This window comes from Enhydra lutris, unplaced genomic scaffold (assembly GCF_002288905.1).
Source record: "Enhydra lutris kenyoni isolate GAN:26980312 unplaced genomic scaffold, ASM228890v2 scaffoldscaffold3, whole genome shotgun sequence".
NCBI classification, from domain to species: domain Eukaryota; kingdom Metazoa; phylum Chordata; class Mammalia; order Carnivora; family Mustelidae; genus Enhydra; species Enhydra lutris.
In genome coordinates this window covers 12,712,396-12,728,691 of record NW_019154087.1, presented here as the reverse complement: position 1 = coordinate 12,728,691, position 16,296 = coordinate 12,712,396, and the positions used below count along the sequence as shown (strand labels likewise).

At 36.3% G+C, this 16,296-nt stretch overlaps 1 protein-coding gene across 2 annotated transcripts in view; it reads right to left on the bottom strand.

The window, feature by feature from the left end:
- LOC111154050 (SEC24 homolog D, COPII coat complex component) overlaps window positions 1-16,296 on the bottom strand; it is a 104,423-nt gene that overhangs the window by 27,064 nt on the left and 61,063 nt on the right. For both annotated transcript variants that reach the window (XM_022513408.1, XM_022513415.1), the window contains exons 10-13: window positions 15,032-15,147; window positions 7,814-7,938; window positions 2,909-3,100; window positions 2,019-2,112 (exon numbers count right to left, since the gene is read on the bottom strand). In XM_022513408.1, coding sequence (XP_022369116.1) covers window positions 2,019-2,112; window positions 2,909-3,100; window positions 7,814-7,938; window positions 15,032-15,147 — 527 coding nt within the window. The remainder of the gene's footprint in view (window positions 1-2,018; window positions 2,113-2,908; window positions 3,101-7,813; window positions 7,939-15,031; window positions 15,148-16,296) is intronic.

Genomic DNA, 16,296 nt, shown 5'->3' with positions numbered 1-16,296 from the left:
TACAAAAATACACTGGATGAAATGAACTGGCCTCTGGTAAATGAGCACAGAGGATGCTGACTGCTCCAGCTATTACTGCATGAGTAACTATGAAGAACATTACAGTTATTACCAAACACAGTGGTTTCCCAGTAATCTATCCTAGGTAACACCACATTTCAGACACATGGAATGCATGTGGACAAATCTCATTTATCGATTTTGTCTTTCAAAGCTGCTTTTTAAAAAGCCTCTAGATCTCTCGTGGACTGGCAGTAGGAACCCATCATTGCTCCCTTTCAGAAATGAAATTAGGGTTGGGCTGGGATGCTGTAGAAACTATGCCCATGCTCCTCTTTCCACTCTACTGTCTTAACTGATGATGTGCTGGCTTACGAATATCCACTCATCTTTCTTCTCAGGCAAGAGCTCATGAATACAGTTCTATACCCAATACTAATTTCTTAGAGTAGAAAGACTCATAGGTTCATATATTGATGATCATATATCAGGAAATTTACCTAGCATTTCTAGACACCTTACTGGAAGAGAGAACAATAATATAATTCTTCCAAATAGAAATGGAAAATATTTGTTTTCTTCAATGTGGAATAAAATAGGAATTTCCATGTCTTTCTGTAGCCCAACCAATGATTAGTATTGGTTTCCACTAGATGGACCCTAACTTGTCCATATCACTTTATGATGTAAAATTTATTTTTAATTTTATGTTAAATTGACAGTATTCTGAAGATTTTTAAGGGACATCTGTAATTTTTTTATTCAATGAGTAAATACTCTGAATATCAGAAAACCCAAGCAAGACTCACTGTACTAAAACCAAACTACAGGGGCACCTGGGTGGCTCAGTCGGTTAAGTATCTGCCTTTGGGGGCGCCTGGGTGGCTCAGTGGATTAAGCCACTGCCTTCGGCTCGGGTCGTGATCTCGGGGTTCTGGGATCGAGCCCCACGTCGGGCTCTCTGCTCAGCGGGGAGCCTGCTTCCCCCTGACTCTCTGCCTGCTTGTGATCTCTCTCTGTCAAATAAATAAATAAAATCTAAAAAAAAAAAAAAAAGTATCTGCCTTTGGCTTAGGTCATGATCCCAGGTTCCTGGGATCAGGTCCCACATTGGGCTCCCTCCTTAGCAGGGGAGTCTGATTCTCCCTCTGCCCCTCCCTCTGTCAAATAAATAAATGAAATCCTAAAACAAAACAAAACTACAATGTTTAGACACAAAATTTCTGTAGAATATTTCATAAATTTGGTTCTTTAGCAATATTCTTGCTGTTTGTTATTATCACTACTGTTATTGTTATTATTACCAGTCATTTTATTTTAAAAGTTAATTTCAATTTAACTTTAATAATCAAACTTGAAAATCAATTTTTTAGGCACTAAGCTGTGCAGGTCAAAGTGGTTTTACTCTTGGTGCTAAGGTAACAATGATCAACAGTCAGAACTTTTCAATCATTTTGTCTTTTTCAGAGTTCTGTCTTTATTACTATGAAAATGACCAGAGTCATTAAGGCTCAGCTTCCCAACTGAAGCCATGGCCAACCTTGCATCTGCTCTGGCATTCAGTAAGGCCCTGCATGGCATGCACATCTGTCACTGCCTGTCACAGGCCTTGCCCTTGCATGTTTGAAAACCCCAAGGAAGGAGAGGGTGATATGGGTATTCTTCCCTCCCTATCTGGGTCGGATATTGCTGAAGTAATTTTAAAATAGATCATATAAAGTTCATATAAAAGCCGAAGGGAGGAGTTAAACTGGAAACCCTGAGAAAATCAGTGGCTCTGATGCTAATAGTTCTGGAATGTAAATGCTGGGAGCAATCCATGATTTAGGCCATTTCCTTCTAAGATTTGTAGGGAAGTTTGGAACAGCCTCTAGCAAACTACATGTTTTAAAGAAGGCTTTAAAGAAAAGGTATTTTCTTTCATAGATGAAACTACCTGTGCATGTGTATGTGTGTTTGTGTGTGTGTGTGTGTGTGTTTTAAAATTTATTTACTAGTAATTAAAAAAGACTTCTCACCTTTAATGCTTCCATGCCAGCCTGGATGACAGGAGCAAAGACAGTCTCATTTTCATTAGAGTCTGCAAACATCTCTGGAATCTGGTCCAATAAACTATAAGAAATGAATGAGTAAAAGTTTTTAAATGTTTGGCATATTTGTAATAAACTTCAAGAAATAAATCACTAGCATTTCAAGCCTAAACACATCTGGTATTTATTTCACACTAAACACCTATGGGTGACTTTCATAGGCTATTCTGTAGGGAATGATAACCTGGCATGTTTTGGAACCAAAATTTATGATTTGTTTGGAACATTTACAAAAGCATACCTTTTGTAAATATTTTTTCACCATTTACATTTTTGATTTCTTAAACTATAAATTCTTAGAACAGTGGCTATATCTTCAGTATTACCATCATCATTGAATACACTCATCTATATGCAGGAAATATCTCTCTCCAGCAAAGAGAAGGTACCAGTCTGGTTGAGCATGAGTATTAAAAAAAAAAGAAGTCCTCCTTGGGGCACCTGGGGGGCTTAGTTGGTTAAGTATCTGACTCTTGATTTCAGCTCAAGTCATGATCTCAGGGTCATGAGATCAAGCCCCACACTGGGCTCCATGCTGGGCATGGAGCCTGCTTAAGACTCTCTCTCTCCCCCTCTGCCCCTCCCCATTGCTGTCTCTCTCTCTCTCTCTAAAAAAAAAAAAAAAAACAAAAACAGAACAAAACGCCTACTTTTAGATATTGGCATACATTTAAAATAGAACAGAAACGATGGAGTTTTATAACCCATGTGTTAAAAGCCCCTTGTCAATGACAAAACAAAACAATGCGTGATTGAGTCAAAACAATTAAAAACAGATACCTCATTCGTATCTAAATTATAAAACACTTGATATTTACTTGTGAATCACAGATTGGGATTCTTGATAGTTGACAAGGAAACCATCCAACAGAGGAACAAAGACTTCTCCAACGTCGGTTACCACCATCATCTGAGGCTGGGCCAAGTTACTCTTTACATTAAAGAAATGCAGCACTTTGTTATATGTGATAAAACCAACTCGGATTGCAGAAGTTTCTTCTTGCTCTTCCCTATGAGGAAAACACCGTGTTTGAAGTTCTTTCACATACTTATGAGAGGTTTCCATCAGAAATTCAGTAAGTACACCTTCTATTAAATATATGAAAGACATGTTAAAAGTTTTGCTCTTAATTATTGTTTACTGGTATGAAAAATACTGAGTCGCAGTAAGTGATAGGAAATATTACAAAAATAAGTAAGTTGATAAAAAATTATCAAAATTCTAGGTTAAAAAAGTCAAACAGATATAAAAATATATTTCTTTAATATATGTATTCTCAGTCCACAGCAATTACAAGGTATGGTTTTTCTTTTCCCAAAAAGGTAGGCATATTATATTCTTTATATAAACAAAGCTCTCTCAGAAGTCACCAGAAGGTCAGAAGAACAAATGGAACATCTGAACCAAGACAAAGGCACACTCAGATTACAAACAGATAGCTATTTTTATCAAGAAAGGACTTGCTCCTTCTGTGTGATTCTTTTCTTACAGATTCTAGAGAATCTCAATAGAAATTGAGAGATTTTTGAAAGCCATACACTATACAAATACATAAAATTAACCATATATACGAATTAATGATGTAATTCTTATTAGATAGTCATTTGTGAGGTCATGGCAAAACAATAAAAGTAACAAAAGCTCTAAAACCATAACAAAAAATAAAATTTTTTTGAGAAATCCAAGATAAGGCTTTAATCTTCCTGAAAGGAGTATAAGGCATAAATGTTCTTATTCAAGTCTATATGAAGTATACTCAGAGCTGAATGGTCTAAACCCCAGTTAATATTTACCCAAGTTTCTCTCTCTTGGTCTCCCTTTCCCTCCCCTCTCCCTCCTAAAATACTACTGAAGCTCTTACTAATTTTCATTAGTGGATATAACAGTGCTCAATGGTTACATGACAGCCACAAAAGATTTTTGCCATTTTCTTTGATCCTTAGATAGCAGTAAAACTTATTTTGCTTAGAGACAACTTTTTAAAAAAAGGAACCTAGTATGCTCAGTTTCTAAACTTTGCACATAGCATAACAAGTTACTTGAGTACAAAAGAAAGGAAAATAAAATATATAGATGAAAGTATCTTAAGTTCAAATTGTTGATCCCACTGCAGACTTCCCAATTTCTTTGATGTTTCAGCAGAGTACAGGCTGACAAAACTACTGACTTTAAACTCTATTTCTTCTTTATTTCCTTTGCTAATTGAGGATATTTATTCTTCACTGTGGCCTTCACAAATGGGTGGGCAGTTTAAATAGGTCCTCACAATCCCTTCCAAAAGCACTTGGTAAATGTTTATATTCTGGACTCTTGCAAAAATTTTTAGAAATGGTATCCTTATTCTTTCTACTGCACATACACTGACTTAAATACCCCCACACCCCCCTCAATATCCTTAACTGTATGATTTCATGCAACTAACCATTATACTATACTGTACCCATGTTCTCCTTCCCCTCACCCCCAACCCACCATTTATTAGAATTTTACTCTTTAAGACCAAGCACTCTTCCTCTCTCAAAGCCCCTGGATGCTACCAACGAGACGTCATTTCTTCTTCTAAATTCCTATAAATCATTCTCATTAGGCTCTTAGTATATAGTGCCTTAGAGTTAATGTATCATGAATCCTTGACTATAAATCAATAAAGACCAAAAGTTTATGCCCTCTGCTCTTGACAGGGTCCAGTCTAACATAGGGAGTTAGAGGTATGTTCAGGAGGATTATCATGATGGTGAAAGACTGTATTTAGGATGGCAAGTTAGAGCCCAAATTGAGAAACTGATTGTATCCATCTCTTCTAAAGTCCTGTTTAGGGATGTCGCCTTCCTAGTTTAAAATCGGCCTGGCTGGAAGTATTTTACACCACAGGAATGAGCAAACACTATAATTAAGGCTTTATTTATTTGAGATGCAGTTTACCAGCACACCACTGGCTAAGCTCCCATTTCCGAGTAAACTTTTTATTACATAAGGTAATAAATGTCTGGCAAACCCTGAGGGCATTTATTCTCTTTTAAGAGTTAATTTAGAGTCAGTTAAGGAAAAAGACACAAAAGAAAAATTGCAGAGAAGAATCTAGATTGCTATTCCACATTGGATTTGGACATTTTCAAGTGATGGGAAAGGCATATCCTGGGATTTACAGGGTTCACTTAAAATCTAAATTAACATTTTAAAAAACATCTAATCAGAACATCTCACATTATTGCAAAATATTAGTGTATGTTTTCATAGGAACATTTTTTTTGAAAATTTGTTTGCGAAACAAAGAATTATCTTAAAATTTTCTTGTTCAACAGTATAACTGCTTTGTTAAATCATAGCCAGAAGGAAATGCAATCTCAACCTTTCCTTCATATTAATTCCATATAAATTTAATAAAGTTACATAAGGGATATCACACAGAACAATATGTGTTTCTTCTTCTGCTTTTCAATTACCACTTCCCTCAACACATGTCCCTATTATTTTAATGGAATGAATCTGACAGAGCAAAACTGAAGATATTAGTAACTAGATGAATCAGAGTATTCCACAATAAAGCATTTTGAACATTTTAGCTACAGCAGCATTAAAAACAACCAGAAAAACTCAACTGCTTGATCTGAACAACAGATGAAATATTTCAAATCTTTTCTTTCCTGTTCCAGAGAAACCAGACAGAAATGTCATCTAGCAAAATCAAAGATGTAAATTCAAAGTTAAATGGTAAAGAATGGGGCCTTTACTTTTCAAAAGATTAGCTAAGAGATGAACATACCTTAGACATTAATCAAGACGACATATTCTGTGCTTAAAAAGGGCTATTTGGCATATTACCTGGTTCAAAGAAGTAAATCAGACTGTTGGCAATTGTAATAAAAATATAAAGTTATACACATACAGAGCCCAAAACAAACTTCAGGGAAGAAGAAAAAGAGCAACTGGATTTGTTGTAAAAGATAAAAGAAGAAAAGGCATTTTGGCTTCAATTAAAACTTTTGAGAGAGATACTTAAATAGTAGCAGGGAATAACTAGCAGTATCCTTTCTCTTCTCCTGCCTTTTGCTAAAGTCACACTCTGCTCCAATGGGATATAAAAGTCATGATGACATCTAAGAAAGGAGGGTGGTTTCATGACTTATATCAACAGGCTATACACTTCATATCACCACTGTGCTGGAAAGGAACAAGGGGTTGGTGAGGTAACTATGAGAAGAGGAGAGCCTAATCTAACCAGTTTGAGAGAAGGTTAAAGAGAGAGACATCACTTCCAGAAATTAGAGTAGTTTTCTTTCATATTATTCAAGCTCCAAGTTCAGATTTAGAATTAAAACAGCCCTGTGAGAGAAGTCTACAAGATATACGATACCCAGGGACACATGGGTGGCTCATCGGTTAAGCGCCTGCCTTTGGCCATGATCCCAGGATCCTGGGATGGAGCCCCACATCAGGCTCTTTGCTCAGCGTGGAGCCTGCGTCTCCCTCTGCCCCATCCCCCACCCATGCTCACACACACACTCTCTGACTAATAAATAAAGAAAATTAAAAAAAAAAAAAAGAAAAAAGATGACTCCTTTAAAAAAGAAAAAAAAGATACACGATATTCATCAGAAAGTCCACACTTCTCAAGTATTGCTAAGAATGAGGTAACAGAAGCTATAGTCACAGTTAGCAGGCATCACATGCCTTTCTTATGCCCCATCCTTGAATTGCTCCCATTTTATTCTTCATTTTAGAATTCAGTTTGAAATCACCTCAATGTTTTTTAAACATCCTCATGGCTTTTCCAAACCATCCTTGAGAATATTATGACTTGGGCTTCGTAGATACAAACAAAGCTACTCCTGGGAGGTCCAGAGTTCATTCCTTGAGGCTCACAGGCACCAATGCAGCAGCCACATGCAGAACGAATCTAGAGGAATGGGCACCCGAGGACTCAGAAAGCCCTAAGGGCTACAGACAACCCATCCCACAAAGCATCCCTTTCCAGAACAGAGATTGCTTGTATTCCGGAGACAGGGAGGGGTGGAAGATGTTGAGCCTGGTGCAGACACTAGGTTTCAGACACTATTCCTTAGCCTTTTTCTTAACCACGTTTCCTCTCATAAAGGATCTTCTTACTAGATGTTACTTCCCACCCTAAACAACTAGCTTGCACACTATAAAAAGTAGCCATGTTTGCTAAAATACCTTTCCACCTTTCCTTTTGTGCATCGCCCCCTGCAGTGGCAAGGAAAGTGATTTGCCTTGTGCTAGTACCTGGAGGCAATAAAGCAGCAAAGGGGTCTGACGGTGTAGAAGGGCAAAGGGACTGTGGCTAAAAAGCACCATCTCTGCCCTAAGACAATAGTTCCATCTCCTGGCATACCTTAGAACTCTACCACAACCCACAACGACCAGTTCCCGCTGGAAAATCAACCTCTTTGAAAGTGAATACCAGATTTCCGAAAGTCTTTCCCATAGCGCTGTTGGGATTCTCCTTATAACTTATAATGCATTTTGAATATTGTTTACCATAGGATTAATTTTTATCAGTTTGTTTCTTTTGCTTTGTACAAAAGATAACTGTGGACTTTTTAAGGATGCAAGAAAAAAATAGTGCTGTTTGATTTATAAATAATTATTCGATGTCCTCATTAGCAAAAGATACCCATGGGTCATTCAGCACTTGTTTTCTGGCCAGTAAACTAAGTCAGTAATACTGTACAAATTCTGGAAATAATGGGAGTTCCCTTACTTTGGAAGTTTTTCCAGCACAGTCTTCAGTTCTTCACATATGAGCTTCACGAGTCCATTCTTGATGTTACTATATGAAACATCAATCATGAAGATAAAAGCTGGTGGGTTGGGAGGCTTATTCTTCTACAGGGAAGCAAACAGATCACGCAAATGTAATTATAAAGTATATACACTGCATAATCTAGTCAAAACATTCAGAAACTTCTGAAGATCATCAAACTTTTCATTTAATATTTTAGGATATAACATCTGTGGAATTAAATCACTTTCTAGAACACAGTCTCTAATGCTATAAAAAAGATAAAAGCTGTTTGCTTTCCAGGGTATGACCTATGGCACACTATTGAGTTAGACAGGATTATGATATCTATTGGAGAAGCTGCACTTTTGTAGTACACCAAAGACCTTATCACTACAATTATCCAAGCGTGAGTATGGTCTGGTGGCCAGCCTTGCTTATAACCTTCTGTCTTCTCGGAAGAAATGTGTCTGGTATCCTTGACAAATTGTGCCCCCAAGGAGTACATACAATAATTAGCATTTGTCTTGAAACTAGTAAAACTGCATTAACTTGATAACACTATTTTCAAATCTTTTCCTTTATAAGTTCTTTCAGTTTTAAAGATATGAAATTATACACTAAAATATAATTGTAGGGTTGCCTGGGTGGCTCAGTTGGTTAAACGCCTGACTTTGGCTCAGGTCAGGTTCTCAGGGACCTAGGATCAAGCCCCAGTCAGACTCCCCGCTCAGCAGGGAATCTGCTTGTCCCTCTGCCCCTCCCCCTGTTCATGCGCTCTCTCGCTCTCACTCTCTCTCAAATAAATAAATAAAATATTTAAAAAAATAATAAAATATAATTGTATACCTTAAAATTATACTATATTGTCAAATACTTACCTATACCTTACATATGTATGGTTAAAAATAGAATACCTTTTCTCTATCTGTTTAAAAAAATCACTGTAACGTAAGGCAGCTGTTATATAAATGTTTTGTATCTGTTGGTCCCTTCACTGGCTGGGGTTCAAAGAGCTCTTAGGAAGTGAATCTTCAGTTGGGTCTTACAAAATATTTAGAAAAAAGAACCTCAGGCAAACTTAGTGACTCAAACTAAAACAAGAGTTCAGGTTAATTCAATTTTTAACTTTATGATTAATCACAAAAATGTTCTACAATAAAATTGTATTTTAATTATAAAATTAGATGATAATGTCTCTAAATTATCTTACTAATTCATTCTATATCCACTATAAGGCTAGATATAACACTGTTCTAAAAAAGTCTGTCATTTGAAATAAAAAAACTGCAGGACTTAAAAATCTTCAACGTAAATGCTTCATTGCTTTGCTACATTCAAAATCAGACCAACAAAGAAAAGAAGGAACCCTACTACTGTCCATCTAGCTTCTTCTTCTTCTTTTTTTTTTTTTTTACAAATCATTCCTGATTCCCACCTAATTTATAACATAGACTTGCATTGATTTATAGCAAATAAAAATAACTATCATTTCCATTAGTTAAGCCAAAGCCTCTTTTTGACCAACCCAAATGTGCCTTATTATTCTTGTGTTCTCTCTCAAGTTCAGCATTACCAGTTCCCCCAGTGAATAGTTTCCATAAATCCAACACGCACATCTCCATGGAATGCTTCCTTCACTGTAACTAGTTTCCTATGCATGAAAACCAATTCCTCATTCCTCTAAATGACATTCTCTTCCAACATCCCTATCAATAACATCACTACACACCAACTCAAAGGCTTAAAAACATGAAATTAGATCTGACTATTGCTTTTCTTTCCATCACTGAGTCCCATTGATTATCCTTTCGAAATGATTCTTTCACATGTTTTATCTGGTTCCTATTCTTAACCATCCAGAAGTTTGTTATCTCATGCCTAGAAGACTCTAATGACTTCATCACTGGCTGCTTGAATTAATTACTCCACTCATTCAACCCAACTTGCTTTGTCCAGCCAAGCCTAACAGGTATGAATTTTACAAAAACCTGGTTTTCCATGACACCTTACCAAAACCACTCTGTTAAGGGTCACAGACCTCCTGACTGCAAATGAGGGACTTTAAGTAAAATCCAGCCCTCATCCTAAATCTTTTTTATCTCTCCAATTTTAGGCATGGCAGACCACCTTCACTTTTTTAGCTGTCAAGGCACTGTGGTGTCATTTCCTCTCCCACTTTTCTGACTGCTGCTTCTGTTTTTCATTTTCTTATCTTTCTCCAAAGGACATCCTCTTCTCTTTTCTTACCACGTGGTCCATCACAGAAATCTCATTTACACATTTTTAACCAGCGCCTCTTTATAGGTGACTCCTCACATTCTTTCTCATCCTGGTGTCTTTCCTGAGCTCCAGACCAGCATTCTATTTAACTATAGCACACCTCCACATAAAGGGCCTTGCCAGGATCTTCACTCCAAATTTTAGCAGGTAAGACAAGATTTATCCCACTGTACTGGCCTACTCTATAAGGAACTTAGAGAAAGCATGATCCTCAAAAATAATCTGAGTTTCAAATCTCATTTTCTCCATGGAATTGTCCACCTTTCTTAACCATCCACCACCAGTTAACTGTGAAGCCCTTATGGTTCCAGCACCCAAATTTAGAACCTCATTTCCAAAATCATTTCTAATTGTGGTAAAATAGACATAAAACTTAACACCTTAACCATTTTTAAGCGCATAGTTCAGTGGTATTAAGTACATTCTCACTGTTGGGCAACCATCACCAGTATCCATCTCCAGAACACTTTCTCTTTTAAGACTAAAACTTTGGGGGCGCCTGGGTGGCTCAGTGGGTTAAGCCTCTGCCTTTGGCTCAGGTCATGGTCTCAGGGTCCTGGGATTGAGCCCCGCATCAGGCTCTCTGCTCAGCAGGGAGCCTGCTTCCCCCTCTCTCTCTGCCTGCCTCTCTGCCTACTTGTGATCTCTCTGTGTCAAATAAATAAATAAAATCTTAAAAAAAAAAAAAAGAAGAAAGAAAAGACTGAAACTTTGTGACCATTAAACAATGACTTGCCATTCCCCTCTCTCTCCCGAGTCTGGCAACCACCATTTCCCATTTCTACATTCTTATCTCCATGAATTCGACAACTCTAGGTACTTCAGAAAAGTAAAATCATTGTATTTGTCTTTTATGCGAGTGGCTTATTTCACTTAGCATAAGTTCATCCATGTTTATCATTGTCTAAATTTCTTTCCTCTTAAGGCTGAATAATATTCCACATATGTATATACCACATTTTGTTTATCCATTTATCCATATGTGGACTCTTGAGTTACTTCCACCTTTTGGCTATTTTGAATAACGCTGCTATGAACATGAGTGTGCAAATACCTCTCTGAGACTCTGCTTTCAATTATTTTGGGTATATATCCAGTCATTCTATTTCTAAATTTTTGAGGAACTGCTATACTCCCTTCAGTTTCTCTTGTTGGACACTGCATTAACTTCTAATATCCCCCTGCCTCCAATCTCTTTCCTCTCATTACACAGACTGCTGTCAGAATAAACGATCCAAAGACACAATACAGATCACAATGCTAATGCCTCTGAAGACAGAATGTTTACTGAGAGTCCTCAGAGTCAAGCACAGAGTGTAGCACAAAAGAGTGCTCAGTTCTGCTGACTGAGTGAATAAATGTGTGGTTGGATGGATGACTGGATTAAGGAAACAACTCCCTCTTTACCTTTAATGGTCTTCATCACCTACTGAATTAACAAATTCTTCAATGGCCTGGCATTTACAACTCCCCATAATACTCATTTAACAAACACGTATAAAAACCAGGGGATCAAAGGTATGATGCCAAATCCAGTGGTTAGTCTATATCTCAAGACAATTTCCCAGCTTTACTTCCCATTATTCCCCAATACACATTCCTTCAACTAATTTAAATGTTTGCCATTTTCAAAACATTTCCTACCCAGAAGTCACAGTTTAGTGGGCCTGGGCCAAGAATTTGGCCAGATTAGTATTATGTTTGGCACAGTGTTTTTTAAAATATATTTGAATATGAATGTGTTTTGGGGGAGAGGGAACATCCTCTCCAATTATCCTAGTTCCCATACTTACTCCATACATGTCACTCATCTACTATACCCGCCTAGTCCCTGAAGAAAGCAAAGTTGCAAATCCTCTGCTTCTACTCACTGTTTTGTTTTCCCTTCCCTTTCCACATGTCCAAACTCTGTTCATGGTATAACCAGCTCAAAAGTCACTTACTCTTTGAAGCCTTTCCTGATCCTCCAAACCATATATCATCATTTGTTGATTTCCTTATGGCACTAGGATTATTGGACTTATATAGCATTTATCATATTTGGGTTTATATCATAATTATATACTTATTGGGTCTGGACATAGGAAGTACCTTGAAATCAGGTTCATTATCTTGCTAGTTTTGATATCCCTCACAGCATATAACCAAGTGTCTTGGGCATTTTAGGTATCCATTAAATGTCACAGTGAATTAAAATTAAGTGGAGAGATGATATTTTTATTTATAAAAAAAAAAGGCTGGCTTGGAATGGGGTTTTACATTTCAGGTACACTTTGTGTGTAGATATAGTCTGTAAACTTCTAAGTGAAAAACTCCCAGTTATATGACAGAGTTGGGGTATTTTTTTCCAGGGGAACCCCATGGTGATTTTCTAAATAACTGCCTACATATCCACAGTATATTGATAAAGAATAGGAGTTCTATGGTCACGCCAACACAGTCTGGCTCCAGCACTTCCTAGGTGTGTGATTTGAGGGTGGGACTTAAGCTCTCTGGGCCTCAGTTTTCCCATGTAATGGTGGTATTGACCACATGGGTTCACTTGAGAACTAAATGATACAACACATAAAAAGCATTTAGCATAGAGCATCACACATAGTAAATATCAATGTTAATTTTATTATATAAAATTGGTATCGAGACAAACTAAAATGAATAGGAGAAAATGTAATTTTGTATTTCTAAATTTGCATGGTGTTAAAAACACATGTACAAATTAAATAAGCTCTTTTTCATTGTCCAAATCCCTAAGGCAACTCATTATTATACTTTATTTACATTTTGAATTATAATTAAATTTGAAGATATTTAAACCATCTTTTATTTTAAATCTTACTTGGAATAATAAAAGGCAGATTAAGCCTCCAAAAAAATCTTTAAAATGTACTTTTTTTCTTTGTATATTTGGTTCGTTGCCTGTTGTGTGAAATTTCCCATCAATTAGACATCTGGAACATTTCCAGATAACAGAGTTTGAAGATACTGAAACTTTTGTTCCCAGAAATAGACTTGACTCTCTGCCTGAGTTTCTACTAAAAAAACAAAAGATCAAGATAATATAGACTTTTTGGCAGAGAACTAGAAACTGAGAGCATAGTTATATTTATCCTATGGTTATAAAGATCAATCAATAAATTTTCCATCACTAGTTATAATGGCTTTATTATATTTAATTAGAACTTGAATATTTATGGTCTACTTAGACCCTCATTTCCAAATTCACCTTCAGCCAAGAGCAATAAAGAACAAATTAACTGCCTAAAAGTAGTTGGTACTTCAGGAATTTTTCATTTGATATAAAGCATTTACACCAAAAATGTTCTTATGTTTCTCAAAATATGTTTAAATGTAACATTTTGAATTAATAAAGCATTAACTTTTCTTGAATAACTAACTCTATGTAATGTGGTAGAAAAATCTTACAAAACACTAAAATAAATGTAAAAGTTACATTAACTAAAAAAAAATTAAATCCAATCAATTGAAAAAAACCTTTTATTTAGGAAACATGTTCTTTGTAATTTATATTCAATAATGTGGACTGGTCCCCTTGCAAACATCTGTGATAGAATTCTGTGGGTCGGAGACTGCTTTCTGAGAACTGGGCATCAGTAAGCATTTGTATTTGGAAGAGGAAGTAAGAAAAGCAGTCAGAATGACTCTGTTCCTTCAGGTCTACATGTAGTACTTCAGATATAAGCTGAAATCTGAACTGATACCCAAGAAAATATTTCTAAATCACCAAAGAATTTTAAAGCCCTGTGAGTTGCCCATAATGATGTCACTCTCACTGTGACATTGGAAAAGGGACATAGCCAGTCCTGGGAATAGTAACAGACCTGCCAATTCATTCATTCATTCATTTACTGATTAACTGTCTTCCCTGTGCTAGACACTGTGGTGGATGCCATAACGACAGCCAGGACAAGATTCTTGTCTCCAAGGATATCAAAATCTATGAAGAGGGAAAACACTTAACAAAATGTAAGTTTCATGGGGATAATTGCTAAAACAAATATACAGACCGAATTCTATGTGAAAAAAACAAACAAACAGGAGATTTAGTAAATATTCACTATGATGAAGCCAAAGAAAGTTGTTCATGTGCACACTTGCACACACACTCACATAAAATAAAATTTCAGCCAGGTATTACAGAACGTACATTACACAGAGATGTAACAGGAGAATGCAAAGATAGTCTGGTCCAACCATCTTACCTAAAAGCATGGAGTTCTAAGAAGGAGTGATGAGTTCAGAGTATGTGGTGAGTGTTTTGTACAATGGAAAAGATGGCTGAGGTGATAGGATAGAGGCCAACAGTTAATGGTCCTTTAAGGAAAGCTACACTTCTTAATTTAATTTTTTAGATTAAGAATATGGGAGGAGTCTCATGCTTACATTTTAAAGCAAGGAAACCAGAGGCCAGAACCCCAGGCTCCCACATAGTCCAAGGGGAATTCTAAGAGCTTTAAATCATTATGGTGACATGTGCAGAAAGGAGGTAGAGAAACCTGTCCTAGTCCTATTGACCATACTGGCTGAGCATATGCCTTGGAAGAGAAAATTTCCTGAGATTGCTGACAAAACAAATAAGGTTGAGGCACTATATGGAACTGTTGCTTTAAGAACTCTGAATATTTTATCTGATAGGGACATAAAAATTAAATTATTGTTTTCTATTTCTGGCACCACTTTTTAGTTTTTAAAAATAATCACTGATCTGAATAGTTTGGCAATTTAATCATGTTAACAGCCTAGAAGCCCTGATCTGTATCTGAGGTATTTCTATATTCCCATGACACCACCAAAATGCTTTGTTTGTGAATCAAGATTCAGTTCTTTACATATGAAAGTTATTCACTTGAATTTGACATCAACGTATAAACACTTGGAAGTCCTGGGAACACTTACTCTGCAGTAATCCAAAGTAGCAACATATTCATAAGATCCTAGAGATAGCTCCGGCTTCTCATAGTGGTCCAGCCTTCTCCCGATGTGGTCCAGATGTTGGAAATAGAATGGTGGAACTAATAAAAACAAAATAAGAAAGGAAACCTTTTGTTTTCATAACACAGACAACTTAATAAGTTTTTAAAATTTATTATGGGAGGAAAAGAAGTAGTTGAGGGGGAAAAAGTATTTTAAAGCTAGAAGACAGTATTTTCTAAATATCCACTATTTAAAAAGCATGTGTGGAAAGTACAAAGGTTTTCTAAAAATCCTCTTGACTCTCCTGCAAGTAACCGATGACATATAGCGTTTATGGTTTAGACCATTGTGAAGAAATGAGATAAAAGTGCTCCTGTTTTTAAATTATCACAAAGAAAATGCAATTCTATTTAATTACCTTCTTTAAAAGGAATTCTGACTTTACTACCTAAATTTTCAATATACCTAACAGAAATATACATTGGTTATTTGGACTCTATAAATATTGTAGTTAATTACAATATTTATTATCCTTTAGATGTCTTCAGCCATGGAAAGTTTGCATGGTAATCTTTTAATGTTTGGACTTCAGAGTGGAGAGGATTACTGTATTAGGGAAAGACTATACCACTAAGATCTCAGCTGAGAACTCTTAATTTGATTCAAATGTCTAAGGAGGTTAGTTCTGGCAACAACCTGGAAGTCATCCAATAGCACAGGAACACTTATGAGTCACACACTGAACACTTGGACAAATATGGCCTGGTATCTCTGTGAAAACAAACTTCTGTTGCCTTGAGATTAATAGGGCTGGCTATTAAACCACTGACAATAGAAGCACTTAGAATAACCAGCAATGCTCTGGTTTTCAGCATTTTATAAAGAGCAACATCTTCATTTGTAAAACCACAGAAGTAATGTGTTCTCTTTTAAAACCAACAACTCAGTATTCTTTCTTTTTAGTTGGGAACCAACATGAATTACAAGACTTTTTTTTTGTAGGCGGGACTTAAAAACAATCACCAAGAATTGATTTTTCTGTTTTCTTACTATAACATGGCCATGTCTTTTACAACAAATTTTATAACATTCATATGTACATATGGATCTCTGAATTCGGAAAATTCAATGTCTTTAAAGATTATGGAAGTGGGAAACTGACAGTCTCGGCAAAGATAAGTAAACTATGAGGGCCTAAACCTGCAATTTTGTTACTTTTAGTCAAGGCAGGTGATGTTATGTTGGCT